At 49.2% G+C, this 24,791-nt stretch overlaps 1 protein-coding gene and 1 long non-coding RNA gene across 7 annotated transcripts in view; one reads left to right on the top strand and one right to left on the bottom strand.

Moving 5' to 3' along the window:
• Nucleotides 1-24,791, bottom strand: part of CAMKK2 (calcium/calmodulin dependent protein kinase kinase 2) — a 46,171-nt gene that overhangs the window by 5,588 nt on the left and 15,792 nt on the right. For 3 of the 6 annotated variants that reach the window (XM_034672428.1, XM_034672426.1, XM_034672427.1), the window contains exons 3-16: nt 21,428-21,475; nt 20,683-20,736; nt 19,877-19,928; nt 19,383-19,516; nt 16,492-16,528; nt 11,387-11,408; nt 11,149-11,237; nt 9,834-10,033; nt 9,143-9,196; nt 6,831-6,904; nt 6,648-6,735; nt 5,353-5,481; nt 836-936; nt 264-306 (exon numbers count right to left, since the gene is read on the bottom strand). In XM_034672428.1, the coding sequence (XP_034528319.1) occupies nt 264-306; nt 836-936; nt 5,353-5,481; nt 6,648-6,735; nt 6,831-6,904; nt 9,143-9,196; nt 9,834-10,033; nt 11,149-11,237; nt 11,387-11,408; nt 16,492-16,528; nt 19,383-19,516; nt 19,877-19,928; nt 20,683-20,736; nt 21,428-21,475 (1,125 nt within the window). The remainder of the gene's footprint in view (nt 1-263; nt 307-835; nt 937-5,352; nt 5,482-6,647; nt 6,736-6,830; nt 6,905-9,142; nt 9,197-9,833; nt 10,034-11,148; nt 11,238-11,386; nt 11,409-16,491; nt 16,529-19,382; nt 19,517-19,876; nt 19,929-20,682; nt 20,737-21,427; nt 21,476-24,791) is intronic. The other 3 variants (XM_034672430.1, XM_034672429.1, XM_034672431.1) reach the window with 3 other exon arrangements.
• The window catches only part of LOC117804567, a 37,142-nt gene continuing 22,870 nt past the window's right edge, over nt 10,520-24,791 (top strand). Inside the window, exon 1 of the long non-coding RNA XR_004629047.1 lies at nt 10,520-10,634. This is a non-coding gene — a long non-coding RNA (uncharacterized LOC117804567). The remainder of the gene's footprint in view (nt 10,635-24,791) is intronic.

Below are 24,791 nucleotides of genomic sequence, written 5' to 3'. Positions count from 1 at the left end.
GGTCATGAGACCTGGGTGAATTCACAGGCATTCCAGGTGGAGCGCCATGCACCCGCAGCCCCAGCCCACATGCATGACCCGCCATCGGGTCCAAGCCCCTGGATGACCCTTGTTTTATCCTAGTTCCAGAGGCCCGAGGGGAGCCTGGGCACAGCAGCCCAGGCTGGGAGGAACCTCCGCCCGGGTGGGGATGCCCCGTGCTCTGCAGCTGCCCCCGCCCCCAGGCTCCGGCAGAGGCTACAGCGCAGGCAGGCAGGCATTACCTTGGGCTCGGACAGGGGTTCACACTCCCTGGTTGGTTTTTTGCTGGAATGGCCAGAGGGGAGGGAAAAGGGAAGTGAGAAGGGACGCTTGGGATCTATGAGATGCCTGTCCCCCACCCCAGAGACACTCAGACCCCCAGCACCAGCTTCACAGAGCTGTTGTCAGGGGGATTTTGAGCAGGGCACCTCTGCTGTGACACATAGGGTCACGTGGGTGAGACAGGCCTTGCTCATCCATCACAAGGCTGATAATCCCACCATCAAGCACGTATGCTTCTGGGACACAAAAATACTTTCTGACTGTCAAGAGGTCCCCCAGTTAAAGTGCAAGTCTCCCTGAGAAAGGTAAAACTCCAGCATGGGTTAGCTGAACACAAAAGGAGGTGGGCTGAGCCCGGGGAGGGGCGAAACCAAAGGCAGCTGCTCCGATTGCCCTACTGAGCCTGGGAGACCTGGTCTGAGTGGTTCCAGATGCTTCACCAGGGATTGGCCCGGGCAGAGTGCGCTGGGCAGGGCTGCCCTGTGTTCAGCCTCTAGCTCCCCACCCCAGAGGAAGGCAGGTGGACACTCACGTGAGCAGGTTTCCAGGCGCTGACAATGAGCGCTCCTCCCGCCGGCTGCCCTCAAACGGGTTCCCGAAGGAGCGTTTCCGTATCATGGTCTTCACCAGGATCTGAAGGACAGAAGAGGAAGCTGGGCCCCCTGGGGGAGGCTCCCGGCAACATCCTCCCCTGCATCAGTCTACAAGTGCCATCTCCCTCTTCCTTTCTCTTCCAGCCCCCTGCCGCCCCCACGGCTTGTGGCTGGTGACAGGCCTTTGAGAGATCCTGGGCAGCATCCCTCCCACTGAAGACACAAAAGCCAAAGCCATTACCACATCTGACTGGTCCGTATCCAAAACCATCCATGCCTCCCTGACTGCCAATAAGATAAGGTCCAAACCCCTTGGTCTGACATTCTCCTGTCTTGGTCTACCCGGGCCCCAAGGGGGGACCCCGTGCTCCAGGAGAGCTGGCCAGCGCTGTCCCTCCAGTACACCTGGCACCACTTGTCTCACCCAAGCCATCACTACACCTGCCCTCTTAGCCCATCAACCTGTCTCATCTTCAAATATGGGCCTTTATTTTCAGTGAAAACTATCTGACCACCCCAAGAAGAAACCAACCATTCTTCTCCAGGCCAAATTCAGGGGCTGCACTTCTTTTTAAGTTGAAATATAAGTCCCACAAGAGAACATTCACCATCTTCAAGTGTACAGTTCAATGGTTTCTAGTACATTCACATCACCACTATCTAACTTCAGAATATTTCCATCACCCCAAAAAGAAACCCAGTACTCACACCCCATTTCCCCTCCTCCCAGGCCCTGGCAATCACCGATTTGTGTTCTGTTTCTGTGGATTCAGCTATTGTGGACATTTCATATAAACGGAATCACACAGTATGAGGCCTCCTGTGTCTGGCTCCCTGCACTGAGCACCATGTTCTCAAGGCTCCTACGGCTACAGCAGGTGTCAGCGCTTCCTTCCTCTCCATGGCCAAATAATAGCCCTTTGTACGGATATGCCACATTTTGTTTATCCGTTCCTGCACTCGTGAACATGTGGGCTGTTTCCACTTTTTGGCTATTATGAATGCTGCTGCTATGAACATGTGTAGCACATGTTTTATGTGTGGACATGTTTTCCACACAAAATGTTTTCATATCTCTTGGGTCTATACCCGGGAGTGGAATTCTTGGATCACATGGCGACCACGTTCAACGTTCTGAGGAAGTGCCAGACTGTCTGCTACCGTGGTCACACCACACGAGGGTGCCGCATTTTAGTGGAGGATGGGAAACACCAGACCAGGTGTAAGGAGCTGAGGAAACATCCCAGGACACGGGGGGGTGGCCAGCCCACAGGCTGCTGTGGTGTGAGGGAGAGGGGGCTGAGAGGTCCCAAAGGTCCGTCCCAGTCAGAGGCGCTGGGGGCCAGCTGGTCCACCTCCAGTGGTGGCAACTTGCTCGTGTGCCCCCTCCCCCAGTCTAACACTGGGGACAGGGTCCCCAGCATGGTTGGCAGACACCTGCCTGAGGAGTGGATCCCTTGGGCAAGGGTACTATTCCCTCCCCCATCCTGTGGCCCCTCAGCTTCCTTCCTCTGCCTCCCAGTCTTCTGCCTCACCCCTACTGATCTGACCCACCCTCTCCAAAGCCCAGATCTGATTCCCTCACTCCCTGACTTGTATCTTTCACGCACAGGACTTTGGAACTTATCCTGCTGCTGGCCAGAGGGCCAAAGACGATTCTGGAGCAAAGGACTGAATGAGTTATTTTTGGTGATATTTTGGCTGCTGTATCCTCTGAAGGAATTTTCAAGGAAAAGACCCCACCTTGAAAGGCACTGGCCCCCACGCCCTCAAGCTGAGTAAGGTGCCCCTTAAGCTGTTTTGTGTGTTGGTGGAGCTTCTGAATTGTTTTGTGTGTGTGCTACTAAGAAGAAATCTAAGTATTTAAAAAAAAAAAACCACAGATGGTGGTGCCTGGGTGGCTCAGTCGGTTAAACGTCTACCTTCGGCTCAGGTCATGATCTCAGGGTCCTATCATCTGAAAAATGGATAAACAAAATGTGGCCTAGCCATACAATAGCGTATTTTCAGCCATGAAAAGGAATGGCATGCTACAACATGGGTGAATCTCAAAAACACGACGCCAATGAAAAGAAGTCAGACACAGGAGAGCACATCCTGCAGGATCGCACTGATGTGAAATGCCCAGGAGAGGCAAATCCAGAGACACAGAAAACCAACCAGGGGTCGTGAGGGGCTAGGGCGGGAGGAACCTGTTAACGGGTACAGGGCTTCTTGCGGGGGGAGGATGGACATGTTTCAGAATCACAGAGGTGATGGTTGCACAATATTATAAATGTAATAAATGCCACTGTATTGTTCACTTTAAAATGGGTAGTTTTTATGATACACGAATTCTATGTCATTAAAAAAAGAAAAACACTGACTTAGACCCCCCGGCAAGCACTCACCGTCCCTCCCTGGCCAGGGCTGGTGTTCTGTGGTCCCTGGTACACACCAGCCCTTTCCTCCTCCGTGCCTCTGTGGGCGTGATTCGCCACCCACCGCCTGTCCCTGCCACTCACCCGGCAAGACCACCTGCCCTGTCCCTCCCTGGCCCTCAGGACCCAGCAGAAGCTCCTTCTTGTGAAGCCTCCGCTCTTGTTCCTCTTGAAGCCTGTCACTGTGTGATGGCACAGGACGGTGATTTTTTTCCACTCCATCTTTCTTATGAGGCCAGGAACCCTTCTCATCTCTGTAACCTTGTGCCTGGCACACACTGGGTGCCAGGAGGGGACCTGGACCTCCCCACTCCAGCCCCCGCGCTCGGATGGCTGCAGTTGCGCCCACGTCCCCCCTGGTGCCCACACTGCATTCTCCATGTGGGGTCTTTCCAAGGCCAACTCTGTGGTGCTACTCTTCTGACTCAAACCGTGCAGAGGCTCCCCACACCTCCCGGGGCCAAGACTTAAATCTCTGCTGTGGCCTCCTGTCTTCGGTGGTCTGGCCCCACCTCCTGCCCAGACTCATGTCACTATCCCCCCCCCCGTTCCTTGCCCTGCTTCAGTGGCCCTGGCTTTCTCGAAGCTTCTTGTGGGCTGAGCTTCCTCCCAGCAGAGGATCATGTTTGCTCTCCCCTCTGCCCAATACCGCCTCGGCCCAATAAACACTCTGCCATCCATCCACTCAGTATATATCCGCTTCTTCCAGGAGGCCTTCTCCAACCTATCACCTTGGCCACATGCCCCTCTTAGGGATCCACGGCCCCCCTTAGGGGTACACCTTGCAGGCCCTCTGTTTCGCTCGTTGTTTGCCCAGCATCCACCTCTCCAAGACGGCAGGCACACCATGTTGGTTTTACTCATCACTGTAACCCCTGCTCCCAGATCTCTAGGATCAGAGACCTTCTCCTAAGAACATCCTGAGCCTGGCAGAGAATAACCCGTAGTGGGCGCCTGGGTCCGACACCAGCTGCCTCCCCCACGTGGGTGTGGGACATGGGTGCAGGGTGTGGATGAGAAAGAGTGAGTGAGTGTGGGTGAGTTTTAACAGTGAAGGTCATGCATAGGCCCCAAGTGGGGGAGGAGAAGGAAGATGTGAATGGATGCCCCATCCCAGGGGCTCAGGTTTTGGAAGAAAGAGAGAGAAAGTGTGTGGGGAAGCAGGAGGGAGAAGTGCAAAGCTGGGAGAGAAGGAGCCAGTATTTGGGCTCCTGAAGGGGCAGTCACTTGAGGCCAGACACTGTCTTTGTGCAGTCTCACCACTTCCTTCCCGAGCCCAGGGCCCTGCCTGCCTGCTGGAGGCAGAGCTAGCCAAACACACCCCAGGGCTTTCGTGGTGGCCTTAGTGGGGTGGCCAGCTGGATTCTGGCCCTGGGACTGCTGCTTGGACCCCAGGCCCTTGAGTCCTAGTCTCCCTCCTGGAGCCAGATGTCCTCCTGGGCAGGCGACTGGCAAGTAAGTGATTCCCAGAGTCTCCGAGGTTAAGTCTGAGGACTCCACATTCTGGATCCTTTTTCCTGGGTCAGGACCCAAACGTAAGGCCATAAAAGCACATGAACTGGGAGCCCCCGCCCCTAGCCCTCCGAGCTGCCCACAAGGCAGATGTGAGACAAGCTAAGCCATCCACTCTGGAGACCAAAGATCCAGACAGGTGGGAATTCCATCTTAGAGACCTCAGCTCCAGCTCCCACCCCGGGCACCTGCCCTGGTCCTTCTCCTCCCCCTGCCACGCTCTGGAAGCAGGAATTCCAGAAAGAGCAGTAGGATCTTTGGAGAGGAGCTACCCCTCCCTTTAGTCACACAGAATCTGACTGTAGACGGAACTAAAGCCTCAAGATGCAGGGGCCTCCTGCACACATTCCTGATGTGTGACCAAAGCTCAGAGCCTGGTGGCTGTGAGTCAGGGACAGACCCAACCATTCCCTGACTCTTGGGCCCAATGTCTGCTTCTTAGCTGCCCGCCTGTGCCCCGGCCTGTCCTCGCCGGCCTGCCTCAGGCTGTCCCTATTCTCGGTCACTGGTTCATCCCGCCTTACCACGGTTGCCAGGCTGGGAATGTGTTTGACCGAATTCTCGACCTCCTCTTCGGTCACCTCGACCAGCGTGCAGTTCTCGTCCTCCGATGGCAACGGCTCCGCCCCGTGCCTCGTGACCCAGGGGTGCAGCTTCAACGAATGATAGGAGGGGTGAGGGGCAGGCGACTGGCTCCCAGAGGCCGGAGAGCAACACCGAGGCCCTACCAGTGAGCGGAGCCAGAGAGGGAATGCGGGAGGGCAGAGGTAATGGCCTGAGGTCAGGCATGCAAGAGAGCTGGCAAGCCAGGCAGAGGGGTGGGTGGGGGGGTGAGGGAGATGCAACGAAACGTGGAGAAGACAGAGAGACAGAGAATGGGAAGGAGCCACCAGGCAGGGATGTGCACCAGACCGCATTCTCCATCCAGCCCAGGTCTTGGCAGAAGTGACCAGAATTTGGCATCTGCCTTGTATGGTTGCCCAAGGAACACCCATCACCCCTGAGCAACTTTGCCTGATGCCCCCGGAAGGCTCTGCTCAGAGCAAGCAGACCCTCCCCATTTCACAGAAGGGGAAAGAGAAGCTTGGGGAGTCACAGTGAGACCAGTTAGAAGGACATAGACAGGAGAGGACCCAGGCAGGGATCTGCCCCACCCCACTAACACCCCTCGGGTCCAAGTCCTTACCTGTAACCATCTGGCCTCCCTCTTCTCAAATGCTAGTTAGCTAGATGCCTAGAAGTTCCTGAAGCAAACCTCTAGATTTCTTAAAGAGTCAGATATGTGTATGTGGCATTGGTCAGGGTGTAGGGGATGCACAGGGATCTCTCCTAACAGGACTTTCTGCAAAAGGATGGAATTCAGCAGGCCGGGGAGAGGGAGTCAAACTGCTAACTAATTTCCTCCCACCCCATTGAGATTTCTCAAAGGGATGGGCAGGGTCAAGGAAAGGATCCGGGACTTCAGCAGCCAGGGTGTGGAGTACACAGAGACCCCAGTCTGGTCTGGTCCAGGAAGGACGGACGCTATCAGCCCAAGCCAATTGGAGAGAGCACTAGCTGCCCCAGTGGCGACAGATCCCACTTCCACAATCACAATTAACACAAGTCCAAATCCTCCTCCCCACCACCATCACCACCAGTCCCCAGCAGCGCAGAGCCCCAGGGCATGGGAGGGTAACGGTGCCAAGGAGAGCGCAGCGCTGTGGACAGAGGGGCATGGGGCCTGGCCGAGGCAGGGTTGAGCCAAACAATTCCAAGCAGAGGACACAGGCCTGGCCTGTGGTGCACACCCCATGGCAGAGCTGTGGCCCCCAGGTACCTTGATTTCCGGCACAACGATCCTTGATTCCGGGTTCTTGTCCAACATACGGGTGATGAGGTCCTTCAAGTCCTCACCTATGTCAGGCCTGGGGGTGGAAGACACATCAACAGTGGGAAACACACACAGGACCACCAAGTGCTTGGAGAGGAAGGTGATTTGGGACAGATAGGCAATACTCACTGATCTGGAAATTCCAGGGCCTGACTCTTGATCTTACTGTGTAAACACATGATCCGCTCGTCCATGAACGGGCACTGTGAAGAGAGGCCGGGGACAGAGTGGCCGTCAATGGCTGCCACACCAGTCCTGCAAGGGCTGTCCTCTGCTAGTGTCACACCACATGGATAACAGCAGAGGAATAAATCCCTGGGAGCCCAATCTAGCGAGGCAGGAGTTCCCAGCCCACCAGTCTAGAAGAACCAAGGATGTCCTCCTAGAAGGGCTAGAGCCCTTCCCAACCACACTGTGGCTTTCTTCTGTAGCTGTGCTTTAATTTACCTACCTATACAAAAGCAAAGACTCCTCTTCACCCACCTGCTGGGTGAACAATCATAACACCAAGAACAATACGTAAGATGTAGGAGCAACAGCAGTAATTCGTGAGGGCTAAAGCTGGGCCAGGCTCTGGACTGAGGCTGTTCCATCTGCCTGGAATGTTCTTCCAACCAACATCTGCACGGCTCATTTTCTCCCATCACTCAGTTATCTGATCAAGGCTCACCTTCTCAGGGAGGCCTTCCTGAGCTCCTGTCTAAAGCAGACCCCTCCCATGTGATTTCCCTTCAGAGAGCCTATCCCTGACATTATGTTATGTTTGTATTCCTTTACTGTTTAGCTCCTCCAGGGAACATCAGCTCTAAGAGGGTAGGGACTGTTGCCTGTCTTGCTTCCTGCCCTTTCTCCAGTGCCCAGGAACATCCCCAGTGCAAAGCAGGGGTTTGATAAATACCTGTTGAATTAATGAATGCTTGAACTATTTCTGGTGATCCTCTCAGAGCCTTAAGAAATCATAAATATTCTTCTCATTTTACAGAAGAGAAAAACAGAGACTCAGAGAGGTGACATGTCCTGGGAAGTATAAAGCTGGGATTTAGCCCAGATTGGGCTGACTTGGAAGCCCATTCACGCACCACCTCCCAGGTGACAAATCAGTGCTCTCACTCAGTGGAACTGAGCCGGGAGGAGCTCAGGTACTGTGCTGGAAAAAGGTACCTTTATGTGGGGTGCTCAGAAGATTGGAGAAAGTCACAGAACGTGACCTGGTCCTCTCCTGCCCAAGGAAAATTCTTTCATTAAGAGCAGCAACTTGCGGGGCGCCTGGGTGGCTCAGCTGCTTACGCGTCTGCCTTTGGCTCAGGTCATGATCCCAGGGTTCTGGGATCGAGCCCCACATCGGGCTCCCTGATCAGCGGGGAATCTACTTTCCCTCTGTGCCCCACCCCTATACTCAAGCTCTCTCTCTCAAATAACTAAATAAAACTTAAAAAAAAAAAAAAGAGCAATAATTTGAGTTTGGATTGCACAGGGGTATCCACTTGACAGAACTCATTAACCAGTACACTTCAGATCTATACATTTCATTACATGTCAATTTTACCCCAAAAGAAAAAAAAGAAGAACCACAAACAGTGAGCTCTAGCTAATGACTATATTCTGAAGCATGTGGAAGAAAGCGTAGAGATGTTAGCTACTTACTCTAGTAGTGTAAAAAAAAATAAGGTTGAAGACGGAGAGACTTGTGATAAAGCAAATACGGTGAAGTGTTTATGGCAGAAACAGCTGGTGGCTGCATGGGTCTTTCCCGTAGTTATTTCAACTTTGCTGTATGATCAAAAATTGCATCAAATATTGGTGGGGAGGACATTATAAGCCACGAGACCAGTGTCTTAAGCTTTCCTCCATAAAAACACCAGTTCACGAAAAGAAAAAATCCGTGCTTTTATTGCTTACAATTAATCTGAACTTCAGAGTTAAAAACTGAAGTTCCTAAATATCGATAATAAAAAACAACAACAGAACGACAAAGAAACAAGAGCACTCTCTAGATCAATAATGCCAAATGGATTTTCACTTCCATTCCAATACTGTTCCCTCAAACAACAGCTTCTGGGAACACACTGCTGAGAAGAACATCAAAGCAACACTGGGCTCAGGAAGAAAGGGTGCCAGCGGCTACTGATTTGTGATGTCTGTCTGGGGCGCAGGAGTGGGGAGAGAGGTAGCACATCTGTTGTCCTTGCCCTAAACCCATCAACTATTTACAACCTCTAGAGCCTCTGCCAATCCTTCTCTGTTAACAGATCATTTTTCACAGCTAGGACTATTCTATACGGTATGAACATTTGGAAAGGCATCTTTTTTTCCCATTCAGGTCTAATTGTGGCAATAAAATGACAAACTCAATGAATAAGCGCTGTCCCCTGCAAGGGTGACTATTAATCCCAGAGAGCTGCCCAGCAACACCCAGCAGACAGGACACCCCACCACGTTACCTGGCCGAACACAAAGCAGTACAGCGTTACACCCATGGCCCAAACATCCAAAGCCTACAAGAAAAAGAGAGCTCCGTGTAAGGGTACGCAGCGAGCAGTGTCTATTGCTTCTCCCTGGCCAAAAATCAAATCCTCCGGCTTTCGTCTGAGGAACCGCCCCTTCCTGACTCCAGATCCACGGACTGAGGGTGAGAGACTGATTCGGCTCCTGGCCTCCGCATGAACACATGACCCAGGCCTGGCCAATAAGAGCTGCATTTCCACCCACAGTGATTGGTTTAACAACAGGCACATGACCCAAGCCTGGCCAATGAGAGAGTCACTTTCCCCCAGCCACAATGATTGGTTCAAGGACGGGCACATGACCCAGGCTCGGCCAACCCCGAGATTTTTGCAAGGGCTCTTCAGAAAGAGGAACTCCTTCTACTGAGGTTGGTAAGCCAACAGGAAGGAGCCTGGAATTGCTAGGGGTACCCACCCACCTGGACAGGAAACTGATTCAAGAAAACAGCTGAAAGATGGGGAACTGGATTCCTCTTTGAATCCTGGTATCTACCCAAGCCGGAAGCCGCTCTTCATCATGATCCAATGGATTCATTGGTGAAGCCAGTTTGGGTTGGATTGTTGCCACTTCAACGGAAAGGACCCTAACACAGGCAGAACTCAGCATCTCGGACAGGTCCACACCTACCTTCCCAGAGAAGATCTTCCGGGTCTCCGAGAGCGACTCTGGCGCCATGAAGGCAGGTGTGCCCACGGTGTTAGAGAGGAGCGCGTCGCTGCCCTTGAACTCGTTGCTCACACCGAAGTCGGCAATCTTGATGTGCCCATCTTCTCCCACCAGCAGGTTGGAAGGCTTGATGTCCCGGTGGATGATCTTCTGGTAGTGTACTGGGGGTGCGGCGAGAGGGGGCAGGAAAACCATGTGAGGAGCTCTGCCTAGCCCCCAGAGCCCAGAAACACAGATATGGACCCTGGTGCTCTCGCACAGCCTCCAGGCCCTTCCCAAACTTACCCTCCCAAACCTACTGGACACCCCTAGCTTTGAAAGATAAGGGGGAAAGAGTATGCTTAAGGAACTTAACTCCATCTTCAAAAATGAAGAGTGAAACACGGACTGACAATAATAGTAACCACCTGCTCTAGTCTAAGTCGTGGGTGACAACGGTCCCTGGAGAGTTTCTGTTGAGCCTGGCTGGCTTCCAGCTAGAAGTCTCACAACTTGTGACAGTCAAACGTATTTTCATTTACTAATGCCAATACTCAACCTATTCACCACACCAACAATGACTGGAGCAGGTCGAATGGAAGTGTGGACCACAAAGTAGGGCTGGGGACTTGCTTAACTTGTTCCTGCCCGATGTCAACCCATGGGAGAGGACATGGTGTGTCTCCCTACAGTCTGGAAGACTCAACTGCATTTCTTTGCTGGTGTGGTGACAACAATAATGATACCAGGGATAGGGGCAGCAGCTCCGGGCCTAGCCCTGTGGTAAGTGTTTCCCATTTTCCCCATTTAAATCTCCCTACAATCCTATGTGATGGGCAAGGGGAAGAGACAAGATGTTTAACGAGAAACAGAAAGGACACCTGTCAGTCAGAACTAATGATAGTACTGGCTGATTTCCACCCTGGTGAGAGACACTTTATTCCCATTTTACAGATGAGAAAACTAAGGTTCCAGGAGGTTAACAGGATCCCCATTTCAGGGTTTCTGGGAATAAGAGACAATGCAAATACAGCCCCTAACAGAGCCTGGTACACACAGAATGTGCTAGGGGAAACAGTCATTATCATTATGGCTCTTAATTTTTGTGGCAGAAAGAAGGGTTTCTGCTCATCAGGAGCGTGGCTTTCAGCAGCTGTCCAAGACTGCATCTCAGACAATTCTGTTTCCCACCCATCTGCTTGCACTCCAGTGGGAAATTCCACTTTCCCACTTGCCATCCGCTAGCAAGGATGCTAACCACCCCTGGGTGAGAATCCTCCCACAGGCCCCCACTTACAGTACTCTATGCCTTTGATCAGGTCCTGGAAGTAGAAACGGGCCTGGTCTTCAGAGAGTGGTTTGAGGGTAGGCACTTCCATCACAGGCCTGGAAGGTCGACACACGCATGAAAAGCAGACCAGACACACTGGCCTTCACCCTCTCACACCAGCAGAACTAAGCACCACCTCGCTCGAGAAGCTCTGCAGCTTGAGAAGCTTCAGGCATCATCCCTGCCAGGAAAACGGGACACTCACCCTTGGTTGACCAGTTCAAACACTGTAGGGAAGAGAAGGGGGTGAATTGTTACATCGGGAAACAGGGAATCCATCTTCCTCCTCGTCCTCCAACTTCCCAATCACCCATAGAAACACCAAAAAGCACAGAAACCAGTATCAGGGCTGGGAACAATCCACTGAGCCAAAGCTTGTCAAGGTCCCTCGGGAGGCTAGGGGTCAGAGATTTCTGATCTCCCTGGGACCCTGGTCTGGCTGTACTTCTAGTCCTCAAAACAGCCAAGGACCCCCTAGCCAGGGAAAACAAAGCAAGGGGACAGGAGACAGGCGAGGATGGCTCATGGGCTCCTTTCTTCTCTCCACTCATACCTGGGAGATACCAGGGATATGAATGATACTAAACTATGTCCTTTTAGTCACACCCAGGTCCTGAGCCACCTTATGCCAAAGAACAGGTCTAAGGGGACACAACCCGACATCTCTTTACTTAGGCACAAAGAAGTAGCCCTAGGGGTCTTCAGAACCCTAGGAAAGTTTTGATTCAAGAAACAACAAGAACATGTTTCAACAATCCCTCCCACATCCTCCACCCTCCCAGGCTGTGTCAGGCCACAGACCAAGAATGCTTATAGATTCTTCCAACTCCTCAATGCTGTGTGGTCAGCAGGACCTCAGACTCTTTCCCGTGACTCTCAATCCAAAACAAGACTTGAAGCGAGAGGTGGGGGTGGAGATTTCCTCATCACCTCAAAGGCCAATTCATCCCACTGCTCCTAAACAGGGCCTTTCCTGACTCACGTTCATGCACGACATGCAGATGCCTCCCACCATGCCAGCTCCCTCCCAGTCCTGTACGTGCAGGGAATCCCGGCTCCAAGCCACCAAGTGGTAGATAAGCTGTGTCCAGGGAATGCACAGGTTTGTTGTTGTTGTTGGGGTTTTTTTGTTTTGTCCTTTGCATTTTTAAAAATTGAGATGAAATTTTCCTAACATAAAATTAACTATTTAAAAATCCCCAATTCAGTGGCATTTAGTATGTGCAATGCTATGCGACTATTGCCTCTACCTAGTTCCAGAAAATTTTCACCCCCTCAAAAAGAAACCCCGTGCCCGTTAGCAGTCAGTCCCCTCCCTCCAGGCCCCTGGCAACCACTAATCTCTTTCTATGGATTTGCCTATTCTGCACATATCATATCATATCTATGGAATCATACACTTCTGTGACCTTTTGTGACTCGCTTTTTCACTTAGCACCATATTTTCAAGGTTCATTCATGTCATAGCATCAATCAGTACTTCACTCCTTTTTATGGCTGAATACTATTCCACTGTGTGGACAGGCCACATTTTGAGTATCCAGTCATTAGCTAATGAACATTTGGGTTGTTTCCACATTTTGGCTACTGTGAACAATGCTGCCATGAACGTTCATGTGCAAGCATTCTTGTGCAAGTACTTGTGTGGATATCTATTTTCAGTTTGGGAGGGGGATATACCTAAGAGTAGAATTACTGGGTCATGTTGCTTAGTTATTTTAATTTTGTCCTGCTTGGACAAATATAACTGGGAACACGAAGCTATCCGTTGTTTTTGTTTTGTTTTGTTTTTTTATTATATTATGTTAGTCATCATACAGTACATCCCTAGTTTTTGATATAAAGTTCCATGATTCATTACTTGTGTGTAACACCCCGAAGCTATCCTTTAGAAGTCAAAAACGCACACAGTGAATTTCAAAATCAAGTGGAGAATAGCTCTGGAACTGTCTGTTGTTCTGGAATTATCTACCCACATTAGAGTTTCTTACAGAAGAAACCAAAAAGTTGTTTCAAAGATCTCTAAGGGCTAAGGTCGCTGAGGGACAAGAGGCCGCCTCCTCAGATAAAAAGACCATAAAAGGAACTTAACTACCTCGGGCCCCTCCTTGTCTTCAGGTTCATCAGCCAGTGTTGAGCAAACCCAAGTTAGGGCAGATCCGTGGCTTTAGGCTGTGGTTAGAAGCAAAAAACAATGGCACTGAAGGTAAGGTTTCCATAGACAGGAGCGCTGGTCCTTTCAGCTCTGGCCTATCCCACCTTCATTCTGGAAGACTTAACTTTCAAGAGCCACTTCACGAATTTGTGTGCTTCCTCTCAAGCACAGTAACGTGGTTGGCCTGGAGGAAGCTAGCGTGTTGAAACAGGTCTGTTTTCAGTCACTAATAGTTTAACCCCCTCCTGGGTTTGAGCAGGGGTGGGAAGTTTTTAGCCTCGAGAAATACTGTGTGTTCTGTGCTCTTTGGGGGTGAGGCCTGCAGTTGTGGGACCCTTGCTAATACCTGCTACCCAGCCCCATGCACTACCCTGTCTGTCCTCGACACACATCCATGGCTGGAAACTAAAATATAACCCTGTCAGGATTTTCAAAACCGCTAGAATCACATACCAAAAGTCGGGCTGGCTCCCTTCGACAATGCTGCCTCAAAACGAGAAAAACTCTGTCCATGAAGCTGCCTCTCAATGGCTCCCCTCTTGCTCACAGTAAAGGGCAGAGTCTTACAATGGTGTAAAATGTTCTCTCCCATTTGGTCCCCAATGTCCTGCACAAATGTCACCTCAGGGAGGCACCTCAAGGAGCCATTCTATCTCCCAATCCCCCAAACTGGAACTTCTGGCTCCCCTGACCCTGCTCAGGTTTGCTTTTTTCCCACGGCGTTGTCACCTTCGAAGGCTAAGCATAATACTTAGGTACGAGGGTGTCTGTCTGTCCCTATTGGAGGGATAAAGGGCCCTAAGGGCGGGGTGTTCTTTTCGTTTCCTGATAAACCTAGAACAGGGCCTGACAAACTATAATGTTTGTTGAATGAACAACTAACCTCCTCAGAAATAGCCCAAAGCCATGAAGAGTCAGGTCAGGAGCCCCAAGTGGGCAAATTACGCTGGGAATGCCATTCTGGGCCAAAAATTATCTTATACAGTTTATGATTTCTGCTACAATTCCCCCAAACTTCTCTCATTTGCCTACCATGTTTATCATCTGGCCATATCTATATGCCACATAAACTATTATTTATTTCATATTTTTCTTTAAATTGACTGTTTTTAAATTTTTAGCCTTATCCTAGGTAATGACATCCATGAAATCGTGAGTTTAATGTGCTGCTTTAGTTTTTCCTATACAATGATAAATTAAATCTAAAAAAATTTTTTAAATGTCTATCCATGTACCACCTAAAATCATCGCATATATTTGAAGAGGTGATGTTACCACATTTTGAGAAATATTACAAGTCTGTATTGTTCACATTTTTATAATGTTTCTTTCTTACATAATTTTTTAAAGTTAACCTATCTAGGGGCACCTGGGTGGCTCAGTCAGTTAAGTGTCTGCCTTCAGCTCAGGTCATGATCCGGGGTCCTGAGATCGAGACCCACTTCCGGCTCTCTGATCAGCAGGGAGTCTGCTTCTCCCTCTTCCTCTGTCCCTCCCCCTGCTCATGCTCTCTCTCAGATAAATAAGTAAAATCCTAAAAAAAAAAAAGTTAACATATCTGATGTTATTTACTCTGTAGCTTCTAAATTATTTCTATAGGAAGATTTTATAATTTCTAAAATTTATAAACTGGCAAAAAAATTAAAAAATGAGAGTTCTAAAATTTGAACATGGACTAGGCATTAGATGCTCTTAGGGAACTTGCATTAACTTTTTCAGATGTAATAATGGTATTGTGACCACACAGGAGAATATCCCTACATGAGATGTACACTCAAGTATTCAGGGGCCAAAGTGTCAAGATTTCTGCTACTTTACATTTTGGATAGTTCAGCCAAAAAAATACAGAAATGGTTGGGTGGGTGGCTAGGCTGATAAAGCAAATCTGACAAAAAAATTATTAACTGTTGAATCTGGGTGGTAGCTATACAGTATTCATTGTACTATTCTTTCAACTTTTCTGTAGGCTTAACATTTGTCATAATAAAAACCTGGGACAGGGAAGAGGAGGGGGAATGAAAAATAAAATGTCCTAAGCTACAACACTTCCTCAGAACTGAACCATAGCAACTATGTGAGGAGAAAATGAGCTCTGGGCTGTTTTCAAACCAGGCCCATTCGAACCCAAACCCATATAATCACTTCCTGTGCAACAAAGGATCATCCCTGTGCTCATCCAGGAGACTTCTGGATCCCAGGCTGAGCTCGTGCCCACTCCCCTCACCTCCTTGATATCCCTCCCGGCTGTCACCTATACCCACTTGAAGTGCACAGGCTCATTTAAATGCCCATCCAAGCCATATTGCAAGGACACATGACCTGTCAATCATGCATTCCTGGGCCCAACAGTCTGCTATCCAGTTTTGAATTAGTCCTGCCCTTCCTTCCTTCATCAGTACCTATGCTCAGAGCTGACAGAGGGCTATCCCATGTCCTCACCAGTTTTTAAAAATCAAGTCTCTGAGGACATGCCTGCGTCCTTCCATTTCTTTGTGCAGTGCCCTCCAGGCTCCCAAAGCCCCAGTGTGGCCTCAGGCTCTCCATCCTCATCCCCATCCCTTCTCCCCGGTTTACCCTGTAACAGCCACATTTTTCTCAAAACACGCAAAACTCTCACCAGCCTCAGGGCCTTTGCACCTGCTGTTTCCTTTCCCTGGAATGTTCATACCCACATGTAACAGGACTGTCTTTGACATTCAGGTGCCAAATCATCACCTCATATGTGAAGTGGCTCCTCAGTCCCTCTCTCTCAGGTCATCCTATTTAACCTTCTTCAGAGGATCTATCTGAAGTTAACTGGTTTATGTAGGTGTTGACTGTCTTCCCTGACTAGAATGTCAGACAAGAGCGGGAGCCTCATCTTTCTCACTCACCACTGCATCCTTAGTGCCTAGAACATGCCCAGCATTAGCAGGTGTTAATTTACAAATATTTGTAAATATTTACAAATGAATGAATGGGACCTCCAGATAAAGTCCCAGCAAGCACTCCCTTCCACCTCCTGCTTCAAAGCAGGGCTGCAGCCTCACGTGTGGCTCACTGTGGGGCCCAGCTTTGGCAGGAGATGCCAGGGACAGGGAACACTCGGAGGACCCCTGGGCTTTGGCAGGTGCAGCTGCCTCAGCAAGGGCAGCGGATGGCAAGGGCTCTCTTACCCATGTACAGATGGTCCTCATTGGGGTCGTCCAGGACCTGTTGGCACAGCCACATGGAAGAGGCCAGAGATGAGGAGCAGGGGAGAGGAAGAGAGAGAAATGATATGAGCAGGAAGGAAGCACCATCCACATGACTGCATTTGCCAGTGGGAGGGCTGTGCTTTCCACTGGTTTTCCTGGTTAAGATGAAGGGCACAGGAAAAAACCCCGAGTGTGCGATCCAAACAGCCATCTGGAAAACAGGCACCTTCTAGCCCAATCCTCAAGGGTCCAAAACACCTAGAAAAGAGGTTACAAAAGGGAGGGGCAGACTCCTCCCCTGGAAAATGGGGGCGCCCGGCTGGCTCAGTGAGTCGAGCAAGCAACTCTTGATCTCAGGGTTGTGAGTTTGAGCCCCATGTTGAGAGTAAAGATTACTTAAGAAAAAAAAAAATTTTTTTTAAATTCCTCCCCTGGGAAATGTCTCAGCTTCAATAAGAATCCCACCTGTCTCCTAGGAGACAGTGGACTGATGCTCAGGGTGAAAATTCAAGTCCTGTCTAGGCTCTTCCGACTCCCCCATGAAGCACCCCCTGACCTCCTGCCCCCTGTAAGAGAAGACATCCTCCTGCCTGGAACCGCCGTGGCTTGTCCTCGCTCTCCTCTTACGGCCATCCTGCTTTCAGCTCGTCACTTATTTCTATCTTGTCCCTCTCTGCAAATGGCAGTTACCTCCGTGGTGCCCTGTACAGGACAAGGCTCGTAGTCGGTGCTCAGGAAATGCCTGATGAGTGTCCATGTCCATCTGATGAATGTCTGAGGTTTGCCCAATAGGCAGGCTGGCCAGCAGTCTTGTTGGGTAGACAAGTCAGACACCACAGGGCAGTGGGGACCAGGGAGATCCCACCAGGACCCAGAGCCACTCGCTAACCATGTGTCCTTGAGCTTCCTCTAAGATGGCTGACTCCAGCATCAGCACATTGAGACTGTGAAACTCAGTGTGACAGGTGGAGACAGCCTCCAGCCACCATCCCTCTCCTTCGGGAAGAAACAAAGGCAGGCTCCTTGGCTAGACTGGTCCTCCTGCCTCTTCCCACATCATCCTCACCTTCCCCAGTCAACCAAGATCCACAGGACAAGAGCCCCGAGAGAGGGATGGAGCCCTAAGCCCTAGAGCCCTGCTCTGTGGGGGGAGTCAGACCCAGGGCATGGCCTACATTGAGGCCACACCTGACAAGCCCCAGGAGGGCATGGCTGCTAACCCTCACACCCACTAAAGGCAGCAGTGTACCCTGAGAGGACACAAGCCCTTTGCACATGCTGTTCCTTCCTGGGATGACCTTCCCTGTCTTTTGCCTGTTATCTCCATCCAGGGAACAACCAGGGTCATCTCAAACATCTGCTCCCCTGAGAAGCCTTCCTCAGTAGTTTGGGCTGGCTGGCTGCTCGCACTCCATGCTCCTGCAGCACCGCGAACACCTGTCCAATTATATACTTTATCACATGCCATTTACAAGTCCTGTCATCCAGACGAGGGATGCTCCAAATGTGGTTCGGGGACTTCTAGGGATCCCCAAGATGCTTTCAGGGAGTTCATAAGGTCAAAACAATTTTCACACTAAAACTAAGATAAGGAGCGCCTGGGTGGCTCAGTCGTTTAAGCGTCTGCCTACGGCTCAGGTCACAATCCCAGAGTCCTGGGATCAAGCCCTGCGCTGGGCTCCCTGCTCAGTGGGGAGCCTGCTTCTCCCCCTCCTCCATCTCCTCCCTGTTCGTGCTCTCTCTATCTCTGTCTCTCTCTCTCAAATTAAAAAAAAAAAATCTTATTATATAAAATAAAATAAGAAAATATTTGCCCTTTCTACTCTCATTCTCTACCAGTAGAGAAACGAGAAACCACATGGCATGCAAAGTCACCACAGGCTGAACGCAAGAGGAGATACGAGAATCCAGCTATCTTCTATTAGCCAGATGTTAACAACAACAGAAATTTGCAAAAATGTAAAATGCCAGGGCGCCTGGGTGGCGCAGTCCGTTAAGTGTCTGACTCCTGGTTTCAGCTCAGCTCGTGATCTGAGGATCCTGGGATCGAGCTCATGTCAGGCTCCATGCTCTGTGCAGAGTCTGCTTGGGACTATGTCTCCCTCTCCCTCTGCTCCTCCCCACCACTCTCTCTCTCTCAAATAAATAAATAAATATTTTTTAAAAAATAAAATGTAAAACACCACTCTTCTTAAATTTTTTTCCAGAAAGTATACTTATTTTTCATAAAACATATTGTTATATAATAGGATTGTTATTGTTTTTAAATGAATTAATAAATAACTTTTAAACTTCTCAGTTTTAAATCTTAATATGGCAAATAATAAATACAACCCACATAAGCAAAACTTTTTTGGGGTCTTCAATAATTCTGAAGGCCATAAAGGAATACTGAGACCAAAAAGTGTGAGAACTGCTGATCTAGAACAGGGGATGGCAAATATAGCATGCAAGCCAAATCTGGCCCTCTGCCTGTTTTTTGCAAATAAAGTTTTATTAGAACACAGCCATGCCCATTTGTTTACATGCATATGGCTGCTTTTGTGCTAAAACCACATATACATATAAAGGAGAAAGAGAACCAGCTCCAAAGACAAAAATGGGTGAAGGGCCAGTCTCGGTATCCCTCTGACCTTCAGTGTCTTTATCTGTAAAATGGGAATAATAAATAGTCTTAGGGAAGGGTGAGGATAACATGAAAGGACAGGGGTGAAGGAACTTGGAGCAATAACTACTACTGAGTCCTGCAACAGCTATTTAACATGGCGTGGCTCTCCCTAAAAACTAGTGGTGCAGCGTTTGGGTAATAACAGAGCTGTGCCTGGACGATCACCATTCTTGTCTTCCTCCTCCCTGTCCCCACAGCTCACCTCCACCAGCTTCACCACATTGGGGTGGTCTAGCTTCTTGAGGATGGCGATTTCCTGGTACACCTGCTCAATGGGGCCCCTAGGCTGGATGCAGCCTCCAGGGGCTGGCCGTGTGCCTCGGGGTGGGGGACGACCTGGAGGAGACACAGACCATCCCAGGGTCAGGGCAAAGAGCTTTTCCTCTGCAAATGGGGGGCAACCCAAGTGAGGGGGTCTTGGCAGGGCTGGAGTAGTGGCTGATGTCACCAGGGGCCATAAGTAGCCTGCTCCTCTCATCTGTCTCCTCTGCTGCTGGAAATCAGTGAAGCTGGAGACCCAGCCCCCTTGCTCAGCTTTCTGTCCCCTCCTTCCCATGCCATACCGCAGGCCATAGTGACAGGAGTCTTTGGGGTCTCTACCCGGGCACTCTCTGCAGGGGACACCATTCAATGGGATCTTCTCTGTTGTGCCCCAGCCCTGCACGCAGGAACAGAGGCCTGGCCCACCAAACTCACGTGGAAAGCCCGCCTGTCGGATCAGCTTCTTTTTGGACAGCACCTTCATCGCCTGCGGGAGGAAAGACCCCACGTCTCAGTTAAAATGGAGAGGAAGGCAGAGGGAGAGTTCCCTCCACTCCTAGGCCTGCCAAAGCTCTTGGTGCCCTGGCGGCCTCAGGACAATGTAGTGAGCACTTCGTCATCGGAGTGGGTCAAGCAGCAGCAGGGGACCTGGAAGCTAGACTGCCAGGGTCCCCCCAGCCCTGAGGGTGCATCTGAGGTTCCAGGTCAGCTCTCCTAGCTGGGACCACACGCCTTGGGACTTGCTACAACTGAATCAAGACACTAGTGAGCTGGAGTGATGGATGAGGGACTGGCTGTTTTACACATGGGAAAACTGAGGCTCAGGTGTTAACGTCACTTGGCCAAGGACACACAGGTGGCAGATGGGAGAGCCAGCATTTGAACCCATACTGGACTGACCCCAAAGCTTCAGCTACAAGGGCAATCTGTCTCACTACCACCTGGTTCTTGGTGCTATGAAGGATGTAGAAATGGTAGCCCGGAGTAAGGATAGGAGACATTTGCTGAATTTATCCATTTTCTTTCTGAGCCAATCACATTGCCTCCCCATTTCCACATCCATATAATGGAAACACCACATCCTTCCTAATGCACAAAATGAAGTGACCTAAGAATAAGATGAGACAACAGCAAGAAAATCTTCCAGGAAACCAAGTTCTGGAAAGACGGCTTTTGCTTTGGACAAATGGTGAGGGCGGGGGGGGGGGGGGGGGGGGGGGGGAGGTGAAGTGGATACTTACATAATAGGTATTGTCATTTTCATTGTAGGCCAACTTGACCACGCCATAGGAGCCCTGGATAAAGGGAGATGCCCATGACATACTATCCAGAAGTTACAATCTGCAGAATGAGGACCCTAATACAGGGGCTGCAAACCAGCAGCCAAATGGCCAAATCTGCTCTGCAATTACATTTTGGTGCATCTGCAGTTTTTAGGAAGTTTGAATAAGTTGCCAACATTTAAAAACAGAAAGATCAGATATAAAAACCTAAATTCTCAGCTTCTTTTGAAAAAAATCAGAAGATCTGGCCATACAGACCCATAATCATTTCCACATGTTAACAGTTTGCCACAGTCCTCACCATTCCCTACTGCCTTAGACCTAGCATGGTTTTGCTCATTTATTATCACTCACTTGCTTTCTGTTGGCATTTGAGTTTTTGACCCCTGCAATGATACTGCCCATTGGCTGAAATAAAAGCAAAAATAGATGTGAGAGTACCTTAGAGAGAAAAAAAAAAAAAACCACTAATATTGGTGATATGGAATTTCCTCGAAGCTGTCTGACTGAGCTTTTGTGGAAACACATTAATATTACGAAGCAGAAAGAAAATAAACCAGATGGACCGCTGATGACAAAACCCTCCCTCGCAATCTCTCCTCCAAGGGCTTCTACCCACTCCCAGCTCTAGAGGGTTCCCTCCACTGTAACTGAGACATTCTTGGTAGATGTAGAAAACCAGCCTGGTTCCTGGGATATTTACCTTTCCAATTTCATCCTTCAGTGTATACTGATTCAGTTGTACACAATCCTGGAAAGTTAAGTAGAAACACACAGAATATGAATTGTAAGTTTGCAGCTCAATACCTTTTTCATAAAACAAACACATGAACCAGGACCCAAATCAGGAAAGATAATTCTCCCAGCCCCCCAGAAGCATCTCCCAGACACTGGCCCCTCTCCAGGGTGACAACTACCCTGACTTCTAACAGCATAGTTTTTGTACATTGTAAAAAGGTGATCATACAGTATGTACTCTTTTTAATACCCGTTTTTAAGAGGCGTTCCCAAAATGTTGATTTTAAATTAAACAATCTGATCTAAGGACTATGCTGTCCTAGAAAAACGTAAAGTAATATAAAGTGGAGAATATCTGAGTGACCATGAGGCAGACAATGGTTTCCTAACGGTTTCTCAAAGGTTCTTTTTGTACAAAAAGTACAAGATATAAAAGGCAACAAGTGATAAACTGGATTTCATCAAAATTAAAACCTTTGCTCTTTGAGGAAAAAAAAAAAAACCTTCACTCTTTGAGACACTCACTATTAAGGAACCAAAAGGCAAGCCACAGCCTGAGAGAAGCTATTTGCAACACATCAGACAGATGTGTTGATAGATAGATAAATAGATAGATAAAGAACACTTATAACTCATTAACAACAACACCCTCATTTTAAGAAAGAAGATATACAAATTATCAGTAAGCACATGAAAAGAGGCTCCAAAAAAAAAAAAAAAAAAGGAGGCTCAACATCATGACTCATGGGGGAAATACAAATTAAAACCACACCCATTAGATTGGCTAAAATCCAAGACTGACCATACCAAGTGTTGTCAGAATAATGTAGGGCAGGGACAAGCTTTGCACACTACTGGTAGGAATTTAAAATGGCACAGCCTCTTCAGAAAACAGGTGAGCAGTTTCTTAACAAACACCTCCTCTAGGATATAGCCATTCTGCTCTAGTTGTTCATATAAGAGGTGTGAAAACTGGTGTCTGTGCAAAGGCTTACAGACAAATGTTCGAAACAGCTCCATGTGTAATAGTCAAACACTGGAAACAACTAAAACGCCCACTGACAGGTAAATGGATAAACAAACAGTGGTCCACTGCAGACAATGGAATGCTAGTTAGCCATAAAAAGGAAGCATGTGACAACACGGACAAATCTTGAAATCATCATGCCATCAAAGAAGCTAAGCCAAAAAAAAAAAGAGTACATACTAGATGATTCCACTTACAGAAAGTTCTTGAACTTGCAAACTAACCTATAATGCTAAAAAGCAGGTCAGCAGTTACCTGGGAAAGGGGAAGAAGGGGGAGGGATGTGTCGTCGGGTGTGTGGGGAAGGTCTGTGATCTTGACTGGGGTGATGGTTTCACAGATGTATGCATATATCAGCACTGATTGTACTGGACACTTGAAATAATGTGCACTTTGTTTTACTTCAATTATACCTCAACATAGTTAGGGAGAAATGTTAGGTGATACAAGAAGTAAAACTGGGAAAAGAAACATGATACAAAATAACACTTCCAGTGTTACAGATAAGCCCAGCACTTCCCTTGAAACCCCCACCCCAATTCTAACCCTTTCCCCGAACCTTGACATCAGTTTGGTGCATAAACTTCCAGGCCTTTCTCTATGTAAATACACGCATACATGCACCTGTTGAAAATACAGAGCATCGTTTTGGGATGGGGTTTAGGGAGGCAAAAAGGATGTCACACTAGATCATTTCTCTCAACAACGTCACTGGAGACAGTTCCATGTCAGAGTGTTCACACAGACCTGTGTCTTTTGACCTGCTGTATAGCACTCCTCGGCTCACAGAGCCCTCCCTTCACCAGGGGACATTTTAGGTTGCTTCCACTGTTTCTTTCCAGTGTTGATTTCATTCCCTTGAGTCCTAGAGGGATGTGACGGGCAGAAGTGGGGCCCTGCAGAGCTGTCCTAAGGGGTCTCACTGCCCCTAATCTAAGCCCTAAATGCTGCTGAACTCATCTTCCAGATTCCACTCTGGTCCCATCAGGCCCTGACGCTTCCAGGGTCAAGTCCTGACTCCACTCCTCTGACCCTGGCACAGTTGCCTAGTTCCCAACCAAATACGAGGCTCCCCTTTCTTCCTTATAAATGGATAGCTGGGTGGCAATGTCCCAGGCTGGAAAACTGCATTTCCCAGCCTCTCTTACAGCTAGGGGTGGCCACATTGTCTATGTTCTGGGCAGTAGGAGTAGGCAGAAGTTGTTGGGTAGAGTTTCCAGGAACAAGGACTAACTTAGAAGGCAGATGACTTTTAATCTTCTTCCCTGTTCCTTCTTCCTGTCTGGAATGAAGCTGTGAGGGCTACAGTCACAGCAGCCATCTTGAGACCATGAGGTTTTAAGGACAACAACAACAGGACCACCACGCAGGTTCCCAAATGTCTACCTCCAGATTTATTTTATATGATAAATAAGCCCTATTGTGTTAAAGCCACTGCTGTGGCTCTAGGCTGACTCAATTCTAACTGAAATAAATCCAAACTCTCCCTCTTGCCCTGTTGCCGTGGTGCTCCCTACATGGGCCCTATTCTTCAGCTAACTGAACCCCTGACTGCCCTTTCCCCCACATCCTGCCTTCTATCTCTGGGCCTTTGCTCATGCTGTGCATTCCCCTGCAGTGAACTCTGTGTACCCATCTCCAATTATGAAAATCCTACCTAGCCCTCAAAATATAGTTAAATATCGGCCCCTTTAGAAAGCCATTCTCGGTGTCCACGCTTTTCCCAATTAAATTCACTCAGTCCTTCAACAAATATTTCTGTGCTCCTACTATGTGCGAGTACTGTGCTAGGCACTGGGGACATGATGGTGGACAGGATTGTTCCTTCTGAGCTTACATTCTAGCCGGGGAGACAGACCAAAAACCATTCAACAGACACACAGATAATCAGATGGTGATGAGTGTCACGTCAACAGGGTGACAGGGAAGAGGGGCTGGGAGCTCAGGCTGCTTATAAAGGGTGGTCAGAGAGGCCTTTCAGAGAAGTAGACATTTGAGTTGAATGTGTCTGTCAGAAGGAGTTGGCCCTGCAAAGACTGGCGCGGGGGTGGGGGGGTGTTTCTGAGCAGACAGGACAGCAGGGATAAAGGCCTAATGGAGGGAATGAGCATGGATATCTGAGGAATACAAAGAAGGCAATGTGGATGGAGCCCTGTGAGTCAATAGCAGAAAGGCAGGAGATGGGGCGGGAGAGGGGGCAGGGGCAGATCACTCAGGGCCGGGTGAGCCCTAGTGGGGCTCTGAGTTCTAAAGACACACACAGTGCTGACAGCAGTGCCTGGCGCCCTGCTGCTAGTCCAGG

Source organism: Ailuropoda melanoleuca, chromosome 12 (genome assembly GCF_002007445.2).
Source record: "Ailuropoda melanoleuca isolate Jingjing chromosome 12, ASM200744v2, whole genome shotgun sequence".
NCBI lineage: Eukaryota > Metazoa > Chordata > Mammalia > Carnivora > Ursidae > Ailuropoda > Ailuropoda melanoleuca.
Note: the sequence above shows the minus strand (reverse complement) of the source record. Positions and strands in the feature narration are given on the sequence as shown.